General features: G+C 42.0%; 1 protein-coding gene across 4 annotated transcripts in view; it reads right to left on the reverse strand.

Annotated features, from left to right (window-relative positions):
* The window catches only part of taf1b (TATA box binding protein (Tbp)-associated factor, RNA polymerase I, B), a 73,409-nt gene that overhangs the window by 15,382 nt on the left and 42,795 nt on the right, over nt 1-15,232 (reverse strand). For all 4 annotated transcript variants that reach the window (XR_009654398.1, XR_009654397.1, XR_009654396.1 and 1 more), the window contains exons 12-13: nt 9,714-9,804; nt 9,557-9,627 (exon numbers count right to left, since the gene is read on the reverse strand). Coding sequence is in view for 1 of the 4 variants with exons in the window: in XM_060917845.1 (XP_060773828.1) it covers nt 9,557-9,627; nt 9,714-9,804 (162 nt within the window). In the remaining 3 variants the exon portion in view is untranslated. The remainder of the gene's footprint in view (nt 1-9,556; nt 9,628-9,713; nt 9,805-15,232) is intronic.

The raw sequence follows: 15,232 nt of genomic DNA on the forward strand, positions 1-15,232 counted from the left end.
AATGTACAATAGAACTATTCTTGGCCCTATCCCCAATGTGCGTGTGTGTGTGCGCGCGCGCAAGTATATATATGTTTTTTCCCCCTTATCAGTGCAATCTGTGTACATATAGAACCAATACAATTCTGTTTATATTCTGTTTATACTATTCTGCCAGTGCAATTCCATATACTTTACTATTTATTTTTATACTTTATTTGTTCTTATTTTTTCTATAACTCATAATGAGTCAACAGCACCTTCAATTTCGTTGTACCTTTGGAAAAGTGACAATGACAACAAATATATATGTTATTTACCAGCTGGGCGGTCTGTATTGTGAAATACCGTGACCGAGGTCTTGAAAGTACTGAGCGAGGCCCTCTGGGCTGAGGTCACGGTATTTCACCATACGGACCGACCTTAAGCTGGTAAATAATATGTTTATTTTTTTCTTTACCAAATTCTAACAGAAAACGAGAGCGCCCGAAAGGGAAAACCGAGCCGAGCCGCCATTTTGAATCCTCATTCACGGCTGTAATGCAAATGGCTTCCTCCTCGGTATACAAGTGCACTTCCATGGCAAAGAAAAAATAAAAATAAAAAACTACATTTTGCCGCCTATATAGTCCCCTATTTATACAAATAGGAGTCATTCAGGATTCAGCCATGTTTTTGCTCGGCGTTAGCAACAGTTACAGGTTTTTAGCTTTCTCCTGAAATGTTTTCTTTTATTTCTTCTTCCTCAGGGCAGTAAAACTCGCTTTCGCTGTGAACACTGTCATTATCGCTATCCATGCTGTAAAATTAATGCTATTCTCCTGAGAAATGCTGGCAAAAATTTATAAGATTTTTGATAATCTTATAAATAAATCTTATAAAAAAAAAAGGATAAATGTTGACAAAAAATGCTATGCTGTTTGCTGTTGTGAACAAGCGAGTCACCAGAGGTCCGTAACCGGGGTCCATACCGTAGGATATGTACCCGCTCGCCAGCCAATCAGAGCGCAGGATTTGAACTGCGAAAAAAATAAAAGACTTATCTTAAATAAATCAAACTTAATCAATAACCAAAATTCAATTCAATATGTGATCTTCATTTTATGTTGCAATTCTACAACTATTCTATGGTTTTCCTTAAAAAAAAAAAAAAAAAATAGTACTCGCAAAATAAGGGGCAAGTGGGTTTAAAAGTTAAATGTCGAGCCCTGAAACCAGTCTGCCCATTCTCTTTTGAAGTCTCTCATCAACAAGGTTCTCTCTCTGCAGAACCAACACTCGCTGGATGCTTTTCTTTATTGCACCATTCTGACACCAACAATGGTGCCACAGTCAAAGTCACTGATCACATTTCCCCCCATTCAGATGGTTAATATGAATATTCCCTGAAGCTGCTGGCCCACATCTGTGTGATTTTATGCATTGCACTACTGCCACATAATTGGCATAATTGATTAGATACTTATGTGAATGACGAGGTGCACCGGTGTTCCTAATAACGTGCTCCGATGAAGGTATTGATCAAAGGATACTAAATTGAATCGCGTGTGCAAAAAAAGTCGTGTGTTGCACTGCAGAAAAACTAAAGTACTTGCTACGCTATATGGCCAAAAGTTTGTGGACACCTGACCATGACACTTGTATGTAGGCCTTCCCAAATCTGTTGGCAAGAAATTGGAAGCACACAAGTGTCTTTGTATGTTCTAACATTACAATTTACCTTCACTGCAACTAAAGGGCCTGAGCATGTTCTAGCATGACAATGGCCCTGTGCACAAAGTGAGCTCCACAAAGAGATGGTTTGCCAAGGCGGGTGTAGAAGAACTCAAGTGGGCCTGCACAGAGCCCTGACCTCACCACCAATGAACACGTTTGGGACGAACTGCACCCCAGGCCTCCTCACCCCAGCCTCACTAATGCGCTTCTGGCTGAATGAGCAAATCCCAATAACCACATTCCAAAATCTCGTGGAAAGTATTCTCAGAAAAGTGGAGGTTATTAGAACATCAAATGGGGAACTAAACCTGGACTAGAATGTTCAAAAAGCACGTACGGGTGTGATGATCAGATGTCTACAAACCTTTGTACACATATGTACACTACCGTTCAAAAGTTTGGGGTCACCCAGACAATTTTGTGTTTTCCATGAAAAGTCACACTTTTATTCACCACCATAAGTTGTAAAATGAATAGAAAATATAGTTAAGACATTTTTCTGGCCATTTTGAGCATTTAATCGACCCCACAAATGTGATGCTCCAGAAACTCAATCTGCTCAAAGGAAGGTCAGTTTTATAGCTTCTATAAATAATAATAATAATAAATAATAATAAGTTAAATTTATATAGCGCCTTTCAAGAAACCCAAGGACGCTTTACAATATAGACAAGGGGAAAAAAATAAATAATAATAATAAATAATCAAATAAATAAATAAAAAGTAAAAAAGTCCACCAAGTAGGGGTCAGGATGTAATTCCCATGGTGTAGCAGCCACAGTCCCACCAAAAGGCGCACGAAAACAAGTCCCACATCTCCAGCACTGCCGCCGTCAGCAACATCGCTCGAACACCACGCCGTGGATCCACAAAGCGAGCACAGAAGCTCTGCCATGCAGAGCGCTGGTATGTCCCAAACCACCTGCACAGCCGCCGCAACACCACCGAGCAACATCGCTCAGAACATCACGCCAAGCATTAAAAGCACAGAGCGCTGGACAACCACGATGTAAAATGAGCAACGAGCTCACTGCAGTCCATAGCTGGGAGCACAGGCATCGCCCACAGCGAACCAAGGCCTGGAGGGAACCGACGCCCAAAACTAGGTCCGGAGCTACACCACAACTGGCGGACAAAACACTCAAACAAACATCAAACTACACAAACACACAGAAAAAAAAAATACAAAAATGAAAGTAGAAAAAGAAATTAAAAAAAAAAAAAAGTTCTGGTGAGAAGCGACAGCCAGAACGCGCATGACATACTCTCAACCGGAAACGGAAAAAAGCATTTTTTCGCATCTAAAGAGCTAAACTGTTTTCAGCTGTGCTAACATGATTGTACAAGGGTTTTCTAATCATCCATTAGCCTTCTGAGGCAATGAGCAAACACATTGGACCATTAGAACACTGGAGTGAGAGTTGCTGGAAATGGGCCTCTATACACCTATGGAGATATTGCACCAAAAACCAGACATTTGCAGCTAGAATAGTCATTTACCACATTAGCAATGTATAGAGTGGATTTCTGATTAGTTTAAAGCGATCATTGAAAAGAACAGTGCTTTTCTTTCAAAAATAAGGACATTTCAAAGTGACCCCAAACTTTTGAACAGTAGTGTAGCTCCATCCGAAAATAATTTACCGTCACTTTCCTCTTTTTGGATTGTTTTGAAGACGGGTCTTAGAAGTGCTTATAATATTGCACCTCTTCTTATAAATTGTTTTTAAAATGCTTTGGTTTTCTTCCCAACCCCAGCTGGGCGCTACGATTTGGCACGCAGGATCTCAGATTTGCACGACAGTGTATACATTTTGTCGGTGTGCACACTAGCTGGTCCGCAAGCTTTGTTTGCATATAAATCACTTTATAATTTCACAAGCACATTTATGCCCATGCTTGCAGAAGTATAAAATCAGCCTCCATTTGTAACCCAGTAATTGTGAGAAAGGCAGCAGGGCAGAAAAAGTAGGCAACATTACATTCTGCTCAGCTGTTTGTTTGTTTTTTTTATGCCCTGTATTGTACTGTATGTACAGCAGGCTTGCACTACTCGAGTCCAGGACTTGGACTCGAGTCTGACTCGTGCCCTAATTTTAAGAACTCATGACTCGACTTGGACTTGTGCATTAACTGCAGATGACGACATGCCATAATACAAGCCCGATTCCAAAAAGTTGGGACAAAGTACAAATTGTAAATAAAAACGGAATGCAATGATGTGGAAGTTTCAAAATTCCATATTTTATTCAGAATAGAACATAGATGACATATCAAATGTTTAAACTGAGAAAATGTATCATTTAAAGAGAAAAATTAGGTGATTTTAAATTTCATGACAACAACACATCTCAAAAAAGTTGGGACAAGGCCATGTTTCCCACTGTGAGACATCCCCTTTTCTCTTTACAACAGTCTGTAAACGTCTGGGGACTGAGGAGACAAGTTGCTCAAGTTTAGGGATAGGAATGTTAACCCATTCTTGTCTAATGTAGGATTCTAGTTGCTCAACTGTCTTAGGTCGTTTCTGTCGCATCTTCCGTTTTATGATGCGCCAAATGTTTCTATGGGTGAAAGATCTGGACTGCAGGCTGGCCAGTTCAGTACCCGGACCCTTCTTCTACGCAGCCATGATGCTGTAATTGATGCAGCATGTGGTTTGGCATTGTCATGTTGGAAAATGCAAGGTCTTCCCTGAAAGAGACGTCGTCTGGATGGGAGCATATGTTGCTCTAGAACCTGGATATACCTTTCAGCACTGATGGTGTCTTTCCAGATGTGTAAGCTGCCCATGCCACACGCACTAATGCAACCCCATACCATCAGAGATGCAGGCTTCTGAACTGAGCGCTGATAACTTGGGTCGTCCTTCTCCTCTTTAGTCCGAATGACACGGCGTCCCTGATTTCTATAAAGAACTTCAAATTTTGATTCGTCTGACCACAGAACAGTTTTCCACTTTGCCACAGTCCATTTTAAATGAGCCTTGGCCCAGAGAAGACGTCTGCGCTTCTGGATCATGTTTAGATACGGCTTCTCCTTTGAACTATAGAGTTTTAGCTGGCAACGGCGGATGGCACGGTGAATTGTGTTCACAGATAATGTTCTCTGGAAATATTCCTGAGCCCATTTTGTGATTTCCAATACAGAAGCATGCCTGTATGTGATGCAGTGCCGTCTAAGGGCCCGAAGATCACGGGCACCCAGTATGGTTTTCCGGCCTTGACCCTTACACACAGAGATTCTTCCAGATTCTCTGAATCTTTTGATGAGATTATGCACTGTAGATGATATGTTCAAACTCTTTGCAATTTTACACTGTCGAACTCCTTTCTGATATTGCTCCACTATTTGTCGGCGCAGAATTAGGGGGATTGGTGATCCTCTTCCCATCTTTACTTCTGAGAGCCGCTGCCACTCCAAGATGCTCTTTTTATACCCAGTCATGTTAATGACCTATTGCCAATTGACCTAATGAGTTGCAATTTGGTCCTCCAGCTGTTCCTTTTTTGTACCTTTAACTTTTCCAGCCTCTTATTGCCCGTCCCAACTTTTTTGAGATGTGTTGCTGTCATGAAATTTCAAATGAGCCAATATTTGGCATGAAATTTCAAAGTCTCACTTTCGACATTTGATATGTTGTCTATGTTCTATTGTGAATACAATATCAGTTTTTGAGATTTGTAAATTATTGCATTCCATTTTTATTTACAATTTGTACTTTGTCCCAACTTTTTTGGAATCGGGGTTGTAATTTGGCATAAGATATTTATATCTACATTCATTTTTGTACTAATTTCGTGCAAGAGTGTCACACCTGCACAGCTTGGCGTGTGCATCAGATAGACTCTCGGGCACGCATGCCAAGCGGACACTCACGTGCACCATAAACGACTCGCACCTGCACAGGATTAAGGTGCAAACAGCGCGCCTGTATAAAAACTGTGAAAACACACTTACTTTGCGAAATATTGAGTTGCACTGCTGACACATTACCGAGCCTTATTTTCTTGTTTGGTTTCCTGATTTCCTGTTCCTTGTCTTCGATAGCCTGTTTGTGCTTCGCTCGACCTACTGCCCGTTTCACCGTTTTATGATTTTCCCTGCCGTTCTGGATTGTTCACCTGTCTTCACTTGTATTAATAAACACACCTTCTGCACTTACATCCGTCTCCCAACCATCTCTGACAGAGTACTTGTGACTCGACTACAACACTGATGACCACAAGCTGGCCGAATGGTTAGCGTGTCCGCCTCTTGATCAGGAGATCGCGAGTTCTACTCACGGTCAGGTCGTACCAAAGACCATCATATAGAGATGAAAGTGGAGCAAAGAAAAAAATCCTGAACTTTTGAAAGTCAAACTAAGATATGGGATGGGGGCAACGTCCCCCGAAAATATTTTAATAACATAACATGCAAAACCCGCATTCTAGTGCATTTTAGTACTTATTTTCACTAAAACAAGTTATAACTTTTAAGCCTTTTTCTTTCATGTACATTAATGATTAACATGTCAAAAATATCAAATTTAATTCCCCTAGTTATCGAGTAATTTTCAGGAGTGCATTTAGAAAACGCGGTGATTTTCCTGCCTACACAGTTCAGTACTTTGGAAAAAAAAAAAATCAGACAGTTGAAGGTAAACTCAGCAAAATCCCAAAACAGTCCTGTTAAAAAGTAAAGGTCTGTTAGAGTTTCTAAAGCTTTCAGGTTTCAATGTTGGGGACACTGAGCCTCGTTTATCAATCTTTTAGTAGAGTTGTGCGTTTGCAGAAGCTAAAGTGAACTAAACATTTCCAATTCAGATTTATGCGAGTTGAAGCCAATTGTTTACATTAGTTTGTATTGTCTGTAAATGTAAACACACCAATGAATACCAAATTTCTCATATAAATCAGGGGCGTAGCTAGGATTTTTCAGGGTGTGTGTGTGTTACACACTGACTGGCAGCCTGAGTACATTATGTAACAAAAAAATAAATTACCATTGCTAGTTTTAGGCAGCTTAGAAACCGGCTCTTCCATTATTGCTGTTTCTTCCACGTTTTCTTGATGTTGTGTTCTAGAAACGGCACTAAAACTTGGCTTCGAAGCCACAAAATGCAACTTTGATGGAAAAAAAGCTATATAATAAATTGCTTACCTCTCTTCACGTCGAAAGAAGGAGGAAAGTTTTGCTTGTTTTGACATGGCGAATTATTAACAAGAGGAAATACTCGTAATTCACAACTAAAAAGACTGCAGCTACACTGGCAGCTTGAACATGCTTTCTAGTGCGATTGTGTTGCGCAGAACGGTGTCAGTCCTGCGCGCCTTAGCTCGTGCACCTGAAGGCGCGCCTAACGAGCTCCGTTAACAAAGAACACCTGTCTTTAATCAATGAACTATGTTTGGGCTATTTAAGGACCGCGCCCATGCAAGGATGATGCGAAGTATTACGCCACATTTAGAAACGCGAAAAATCCGAAAAATAAATTTCTCCATTCGGGAAACCGGAGATTTTCAAGAGTTTTGTCAAATATCTGGATTTCTGAGTAAATCCGGAAGACTTTCATCTATGATCATAAAAATGGTACCTACTGCCAGCTGGCAAGGCACGCTGCAATACAGATGCGAGTGGAGAGTCAAACTCTCGCGGTTACCAGAGGACCCGCCCCCTGACTGTAACCCTAGTTATGTAATAGGCGAGAGGCCGAGGGCTACGGAAACGGAGCTCGGCGCTGCCCTATGCGCCACATGGCGTGGGAAGGGACTTTTGACAACACTGATGTACAGTACATCTGTAGTCGGTCCCTTTGAATACAGAAGAGTAATGACTCCTATCTTCAGCGTCAACCAAGCCCTTGGGGTCGAATGTAAAGTCTTCATTAGTGCTGGAAGAAAATTCATTAAAGTACAGATTAATTTTTAAACCTGTGATGGGGAACTCATGTACTGTAGATATTCAGAGGAAAATGAAGGAGTCGCTGCTTGACCCAATTTTTCACCTTCAGACATGACACTGATAATTCACATCTTGAGCATTAAAGGATAAACGAAACCCGTACATTTCTGAACATCATTTTGGCTGTTGGTAAACAGGTGCAAACAATTCAGTGACTAATACCCTGTCCACACTAGGGATTTTGTACCGATACGAAACTACTTTCGTACCGCAACACCTGTCCACACTAGCAACTATACCGGTACTGTAGCGGTATAACTGTATCAGTACGAAACCCACAAATGTATGGGTTTCGTACCGGTACAGTAGCGCTTCGCTGTAGTGTGGACAGATGAAGCGGTTCTGTATCGATACAAATATAATGCGCATGCACAATGAACCATTCCTACTTCTTCCGGGTTATTCATACAATACAATACGCCCGTGCTTTCCAGCTGTAAATAAAACGTCAAAATGGCACAAAACGACCGTGGAGCTACATGGAGCAAAGAAATGGGGGAGGGAGGGAGAAAGAGGGAGGGAGAAAGGGAGGGGAAGAGAAGGAAAGAGGGAGAAAGGGAGGGGAAGAGAAGGGAAGAGGGAGAAAGGGAGGGGAAGAGAAGGGAAGAGGGAGAAAGGGAGGGGAAGAGAAGGGAAGAGGGAGAAAGGGAGGGGAAGAGAAGGAAAGAGGGAGAAAGGGAGGGGAAGAGAAGGAAAGAGGGAGAAAGCGAGGGGAAGAGAAGGAAAGAGGGAGAAAGGGAGGGGAAGAGAAGGGAAGAGGGAGAAAGGGAGGGGAAGAGAAGGGAAGAGGGAGAAAGCGAGGGGAAGAGAAGGGAAGAGGGAGAAAGGGAGGGGAAGAGAAGGGAAGAGGGAGAAAGGGAGGGGAAGAGAAGGAAAGCGGGAGAAAGCGAGGGGAAGAGAAGGAAAGCGGGAGAAAGGGAGGGGAAGAGAAGGAAAGCGGGAGAAAGGGAGGGGAAGAGAAGGAAAGAGGGAGAAAGGGAGGGGAAGAGAAGGAAAGCGGGAGAAAGGGAGGGGAAGAGAAGGAAAGAGGGAGAAAGGGAGGGGAAGAGAAGGAAAGAGGGAGAAAGCGAGGGGAAGAGAAGGAAAGAGGGAGAAAGCGAGGGGAAGAGAAGGAAAGAGGGAGAAAGGGAGGGGAAGAGAAGGAAAGAGGGAGAAAGCGAGGGGAAGAGAAGGAAAGAGGGAGAAAGCGAGGGGAAGAGAAGGAAAGAGGGAGAAAGGGAGGGGAAGAGAAGGAAAGAGGGAGAAAGGGAGGGGAAGAGAAGGGAAGAGGGAGAAAGGGAGGGGAAGAGAAGGAAAGAGGGAGAAAGGGAGGGGAAGAGAAGGAAAGAGGGAGAAAGGGAGGGGAAGAGAAGGGAAGAGGGAGAAAGGGAGGGGAAGAGAAGGAAAGAGGGAGAAAGGGAGGGGAAGAGAAGAAAAGGGGGAGAAAGGGAGATTCGTTTTCTTTGTTTCTTTCTCAACTGCCTCGCGCGTTTTATACGATTTGACTGAATAAATGACCACCAGAAATACAGACTGTACAATGACAACAAAAAGCACACACACGTCGTTTCATCCGCCATATTCTCGGAAGGAAGTTACTCGGTAACCACGGAAACATTTCGCGCACTTCAACTTCCGTGAAAGAAAACCGCAAACATTTCTCGCTAGTGTGGACAGATGCACTAAACTGCACCGGTATACTTTGTATCGATGCAGTTATACCACAATCGTACCGGTATAAGTGTGAACACAGCATAAATGACAGACTGGGATTTCCCGAGGATTCTGCTCCCACTAATAAACCCAGACCAAACAACGCAGAAGAAAACGTGGCTTTTAACTGCTAGCATTTGTTCCCACTACACCGCTGTACAACGATGTTCATGTTTGAGGATTCTGTCAGCACAAAAGAATCTGATGGATCTTTTGCACTTACGTCTCCGTTTCAGAACGACCGTCTTTTGTTTCAAAGATGAAATGATGGGCTTCTTAGATTTCCACTGCTGCCTGAGGGGGTAGAGTGAAATACAAATATCACTGAAAGTCTCAGAGTGTGTACTCAAAACAAGGTTTGATCAGAAGAAGCTTCTCACATGGCCTGAGCCTGCTTTTCTTTCTCCCTCGCTCGCTCCAGTGCAGGCTGTACAGTCATAAACCAGGTTCTCAAACTAAACATTCTTCCACCTGAAACAGAGCCGTTATGTAACATGAGACAGACAGCAAAGTTACACTGAAACAGAAAAGTAAATCTCTTTACTAAGGTGAGTTTCTGCAACGATCATCAAAGATTATTTCTTTCTAACAAAAAAAAAACAAAAAAAAAACAAGAGGGCTCAAAGCACAAGCTCCCCCGCTGGCTACTCGGCCATAACTCTGGTAAAATGCGACTGAATTGAACGAAATTGCAATATGCGCATTACCAACATCTAAACAAAGAATCCTGTCAAGTTTCGTGAAATTCCTCCAAAAATTCTGAGAGGAGTTGATTTCAGAAGGTGAGTACCCTTCCCGGGACGGACGGACGGATATCGCCACGACATAATCCCACTTTGGGCCTTTCGGGGGGGTAATAAAAATTGTGCGGGAAGTTGATTTCAGAAAGCAAGCACACCTTGATGAAATTGTCAAAGTACAAGTTTGTTAATAATGAAGGTTCTAACTCTGGTAAAAAATTTGCCCAAATTAAACAACATTTCAATTATTCTCATTTGCACTATTCCGCACTACCTCATCTTAAGCTATTAGTTTGTTTATTCTGCTTATCTCATGTTTACCTGCTATACCTCAAGTGCCCTTGAATGTTTACTTGCTTCAATATGTATGCATGCATGGGTCATGGATGCGCCATTGCTGCTGTCTGATTCTACCGGTAGGTAGGTAGGGCTGCTTTCAAAGCAGATTTTAATACCGCACAGACGCACATGACTATCAGAAGTTTGATCATCTTCATACCGAATCTTACAGTTTAAATTTCCCTGCGTTTTCGCTGGCAGGTACGACGGGTGAGGACGCGTCTAGTGTGGTGCAGTGGCGTTCGTTCCTGCCGCCATGTTGTGACGCACACACACACACTCTCTCTCTCTCTCACACACACACATTCCAGGTGAAGAGCAACGGTAAACTGGATATTAGAGCAACCGGATTCGGTGTGAGGTCAGACTGGATGGATCTAAATGATCTTTGCATCCGCACAGGAATACATCTGCGATGGGGCAAACTAGACGGCACAAAAATTACACCCGATGAAAATATAAATCACAGACCCACTCATCTACCCATGCGCAACTTATGCGTAAGGCGACGGTGAGCAAGAGCTGCCCGCGAAACATGCGCGGGCCTTCATCCTCCAAATGAAGCTGTCAGAGAGCGCACAGCACTGGGCCAGTCTAAAGCTGCAAGGGAAATTGGCGGGTTTAGCCTTTGCAGATCATGCGTTGTCACACTCTGTGCTCTCTAACTGCTCCGTTGGTGAGGACGTATTAATGTTTACCATCAAAGCCCGCCTCCAAGTCCTCCCAACGAAGTATAACTTGGCCACCTGGTATCCCCATAATCATGACCCACACTGCATCCTTCACTGTTCTACTAGGGAAAATGAAACAACTGCCCATATCTTTAATGGCTGTAGTTTTTATAAAGGACTCTACATTGTAAGACACGACCGACTGGTTGACCTGATCTCAGAGAGCATTAAAGACACTCTAGATGCAACTACAAATATGCATAAACACAGTGCGGTGCAGATCAACTGGTTTAATACAGAAAATCATGACAATGTTCAATTGGATAATCTCCCAAACACTCCAGATATTACCATCATTGATGAAACAAACAGAACAGTAACCATTGTTGAAATGGGCTGCTCTTTTGATTTATATATGGACACTTGTTTTAATGCCAAAATGTTGAAGTACCAGCCACTTCTTGAATCAATCATGGGTCTTGGGTATAACTGCAAATTAATTGTTCTTGTATTTGGGAGCCTTGGACATATACATAAACTGGTCATGCGAGGCTTGCAACTGTGTGGATTATGCAAAACAAGCGCGAAGAGACTGGCCAGATACTGTTCAATTTCTGCCATAATAGGAAGCTTGTCCATTTGGAGACGGAGATGTCATATTTATCCATAGAGACTACTGGACTTATTATTTTTATATGATCACACTTGCCAATCTGCAGAATATTTCCAATAATGTTTGGATTTGTAATCCTTCCCTGTGCGACAATCCAAATAAAAGTATTAATGTATGCATGGGCGCCGCCAGGGGGGGAAAGGTTAGAACAATTCTAGGGGCCCAGCACTGCCATGGGGCCCTTTAAGGGGCTGATAATATGCTTTTGATGATTTTAATAAGACTTTTGAAATAACAACAATGCAATATTCCATCTGGTAAAATGAGCTAATTGAACAAGGTTGTCTATTTCTTGAGTTCTTCAACATACTGTCATTTAACCCTCCCCCTTTTGCGAAATGGTACGGTCCAGTTCTGGTAGAAGCGCGATGCGTTAAATCTGTGTGCTGATCAGTGCAACGCTACTTGCTGCTGTGTTGCGGTGCAGCAGCCAGCCAGCAGTGGAGTGCGTACAGTCTATGATCGCTAAATATGAAGAGTGGCTGTCAAAAACGTAAAGAAAGGCAGCTGAAAGCTGAGAGGGACCGGAGAGGCAGGCAACTGGTCACTCAGTTTTTCCCAAAGAAAGGTAGCTATCGCTCACGTGTGTTCAAAATATTAGCGAATGGTAAATGAACAGTATGAACGTGGTTGGATTAGCCTATCAAGAGAACACTTTTACAGTTTGTACAGTGACATTTTTTCCATTTTAATAACTGAACTGACTTGTGTAATAAACAAGATGAAATATTACGTTATGCTGGTGCTAATAACTAGTGCTAATAACCAGTTTCATAACTAATGGGGTGCCCTAAATATGCACAGATTCAGCCTCGGGGACCTCCGCCCTACCAAACCACTGAACCCCCCTTTGGAGAAGGAGGTAAGCAGCAATACAACCCATAAATGCTTTAGGATTGAAGCTTTTAATGAGCGAGCGCCATATACAGTTTGCTAGATTAAAATGTTGCTAATGTAACAGACGCGTTGTTCACCAGTCTTTTTATTCTGAAGAAATGAGACACAAATACACTGCTGAGGACGGGCTGCAAACGTCCAGTGGCACTGGCGCTTACATTTCCAAAACGAACTGAAAGAGGCCAGCGCCTCGTTCCCATAACTACCTGCGCTCTTAAAGGGCCAGCGCAGAATTTCCCCACCACTACACACAATAGCAAGTGGAAAAAAAAAAAAAAAACGTTACACTAATAACGGACACCAGTTAAGTGTTTGACATCGTTACGTGTGTTCACACGTTCTAAACCATTGGTTTCAACCATTGGTTAATACATAAAATGTAATAAAGTCACAAACTCAAGGTCCATGGGCTATCAAAAGTCAAATAATGACAATAGTGCAATTGTGACGAGGGTGGGCAAAGTTGGGGGGCCCAAAATTCTAATCTTTCATGGGGCCCAAAATTTCTGGCGGCGCCCCTGTATATATATATGTGTGTGTGTTTAGTCTGTCTAGTTCTTATCTAGACTGTTTATACGGTTTGTGTTGTTTATTTCAATAACACTCCGTTCAGACTGCAACCTGAAACGACCCATATCCGATTTGTTGTGAAATCCGATTTTTTTGTTAGGCCGTTCACATTACCAATTATATGAGACTTGTATGCGATCTCCAATATGAACGGAAAACGACCCAAAAGTGTCCCGCATGCACAAATTGACACGTAATAAGCACATCTACGTAATACGTAAACAAAAAAAAGCGCACTCTTCAAGTTTAATGATTTCTTTTTTTGTTTGTTTGTTTAATTATCTGGTTAGTGTTAAAGTGTGAGGTCGTGTGTGTGTTTTTGTTTCTGAACTGAAATGAAAACGTGTAGCCTGGTAACGAGGGTTGACTCCTAAATGTCTCTCTAATTTCTATATAAGTGCACTACATGTTACTAGGAAGTAATGGATTTTTAAACTCTATATAGTGCACTCGAGCTTCAGTCGGCAGTCATTTGGGATACGGCCGCTGTATTACCAAACTCTTAATTCAGGCTTAATAATTTACACATTTATTTCGTCATATTAATAAACTTTTTCTACATTTTTATAAATATTTATTTAGATTGTTTATAGCCAGCTGAATTCTGCAACTTCTCTCAGCGCTGGCTCAAGGTGCAGAAACACCAGTGCAGTTTGCGATGGAGATGAGGCGAGACCTGGCGATGTGGTTTTTGTGGCGGCGGCGGAACTCGCATAATAATCTGATTAATGTGGGCAGCAGACTAATGAGACCGAAGGTGTCAAATTACTGGAAATTTCCAGAACAATCTTATAATCTTGTAATACAGGATGGTTTAAGTTATAAATCAGTTATAGAAACTGTTTTATTTAATCAGGCTAACAGATCAACATCCAGGTCCCTACCAAATCCACCATTAGCTTGATCAATTCTATAAAAGTCTATTTAAATTCTGAAAACTGTACAAATGTTGTTTTCCACCAAACAGGCGGGATTAGCCAACGCAGAATAGTGACGTTTGTCTCTTGTTGATGACGTGTAGGTCGCATGAATGCGACCTGTCCGGTCAGACTGCAGTCGCATGTGAAAATATCGGATATGCATCGGAATTAGGACCGCATATCCAAGCGGCCTGGGTCGCATGTGAAAAAATCGGATCTGTCTCGTTCAGATTGTCAATAACAAATCGGATACAGGTCGCATATGGGCAAAAAAATCGGATATGGGTTGTTTCAGGGTGCAGTCTGAACGTAGTCTTATTCTATTTTTATTTACAGAGTGTTTAGTCTGTCTAGTTCTTATCTAGACTGTTTATACTGTTTGTGTTGTTTATTTCAATTATTCTATTTTTATTTACGGAGTGTTTAGTCCAGGGGTGGGCAATTATTTTTTCCACGGGGCCACATGAGAAACAGAAAATTTTGTGGAGGGCCGGACCAAAAGGCTGAACTAAATTCTGCATAATATTAAGTGTATTTCTTTATACAAAGCAGTAAATAACATTGTTTTTACAAGCTGCTAAGACTGGTAAGAGTATGGAAGAAACGAGGTTGCCGTACAAAAAAAAATGACATTTATTCAATCAAATTTCCCAAAACAATGGTTAACAAAATGTGAACGTTTGTACCATTTTTTTTCAGTCACATTCACCCCAAAACACAATAAAGACATCACAATATTGTCTTTCTACTCCAAATATCAAGCAAGATACATCATATTATAATAATGATGCCCACATTTGTAGTCTAATCACCTCATTTGGTGTTTTTCAGGTTTTTCGGATCTGCTCTCCGCAAACTAAGCACACGGCTTTATCTCTGACTTCAGTAAATAAATACTTAGCAGTCTATGTTTTGTTGAAAGCCCTGCATTCGGCATCTACCTTTCTTCTTTTTGCGGACATTTTGGGGGCGAAAGTCTTCTTGTGACCTGCTCGCAACAACGTCACACTATGTGATTGGCTGGACCGTTTGAAGGATGACGTACAAGTTTGTGGTTGGTCTGGACAAATTACGGAAGTAGTTATCGCG

This window comes from Neoarius graeffei, chromosome 3 (assembly GCF_027579695.1).
Source record: "Neoarius graeffei isolate fNeoGra1 chromosome 3, fNeoGra1.pri, whole genome shotgun sequence".
In the NCBI taxonomy this organism is placed as follows: domain Eukaryota; kingdom Metazoa; phylum Chordata; class Actinopteri; order Siluriformes; family Ariidae; genus Neoarius; species Neoarius graeffei.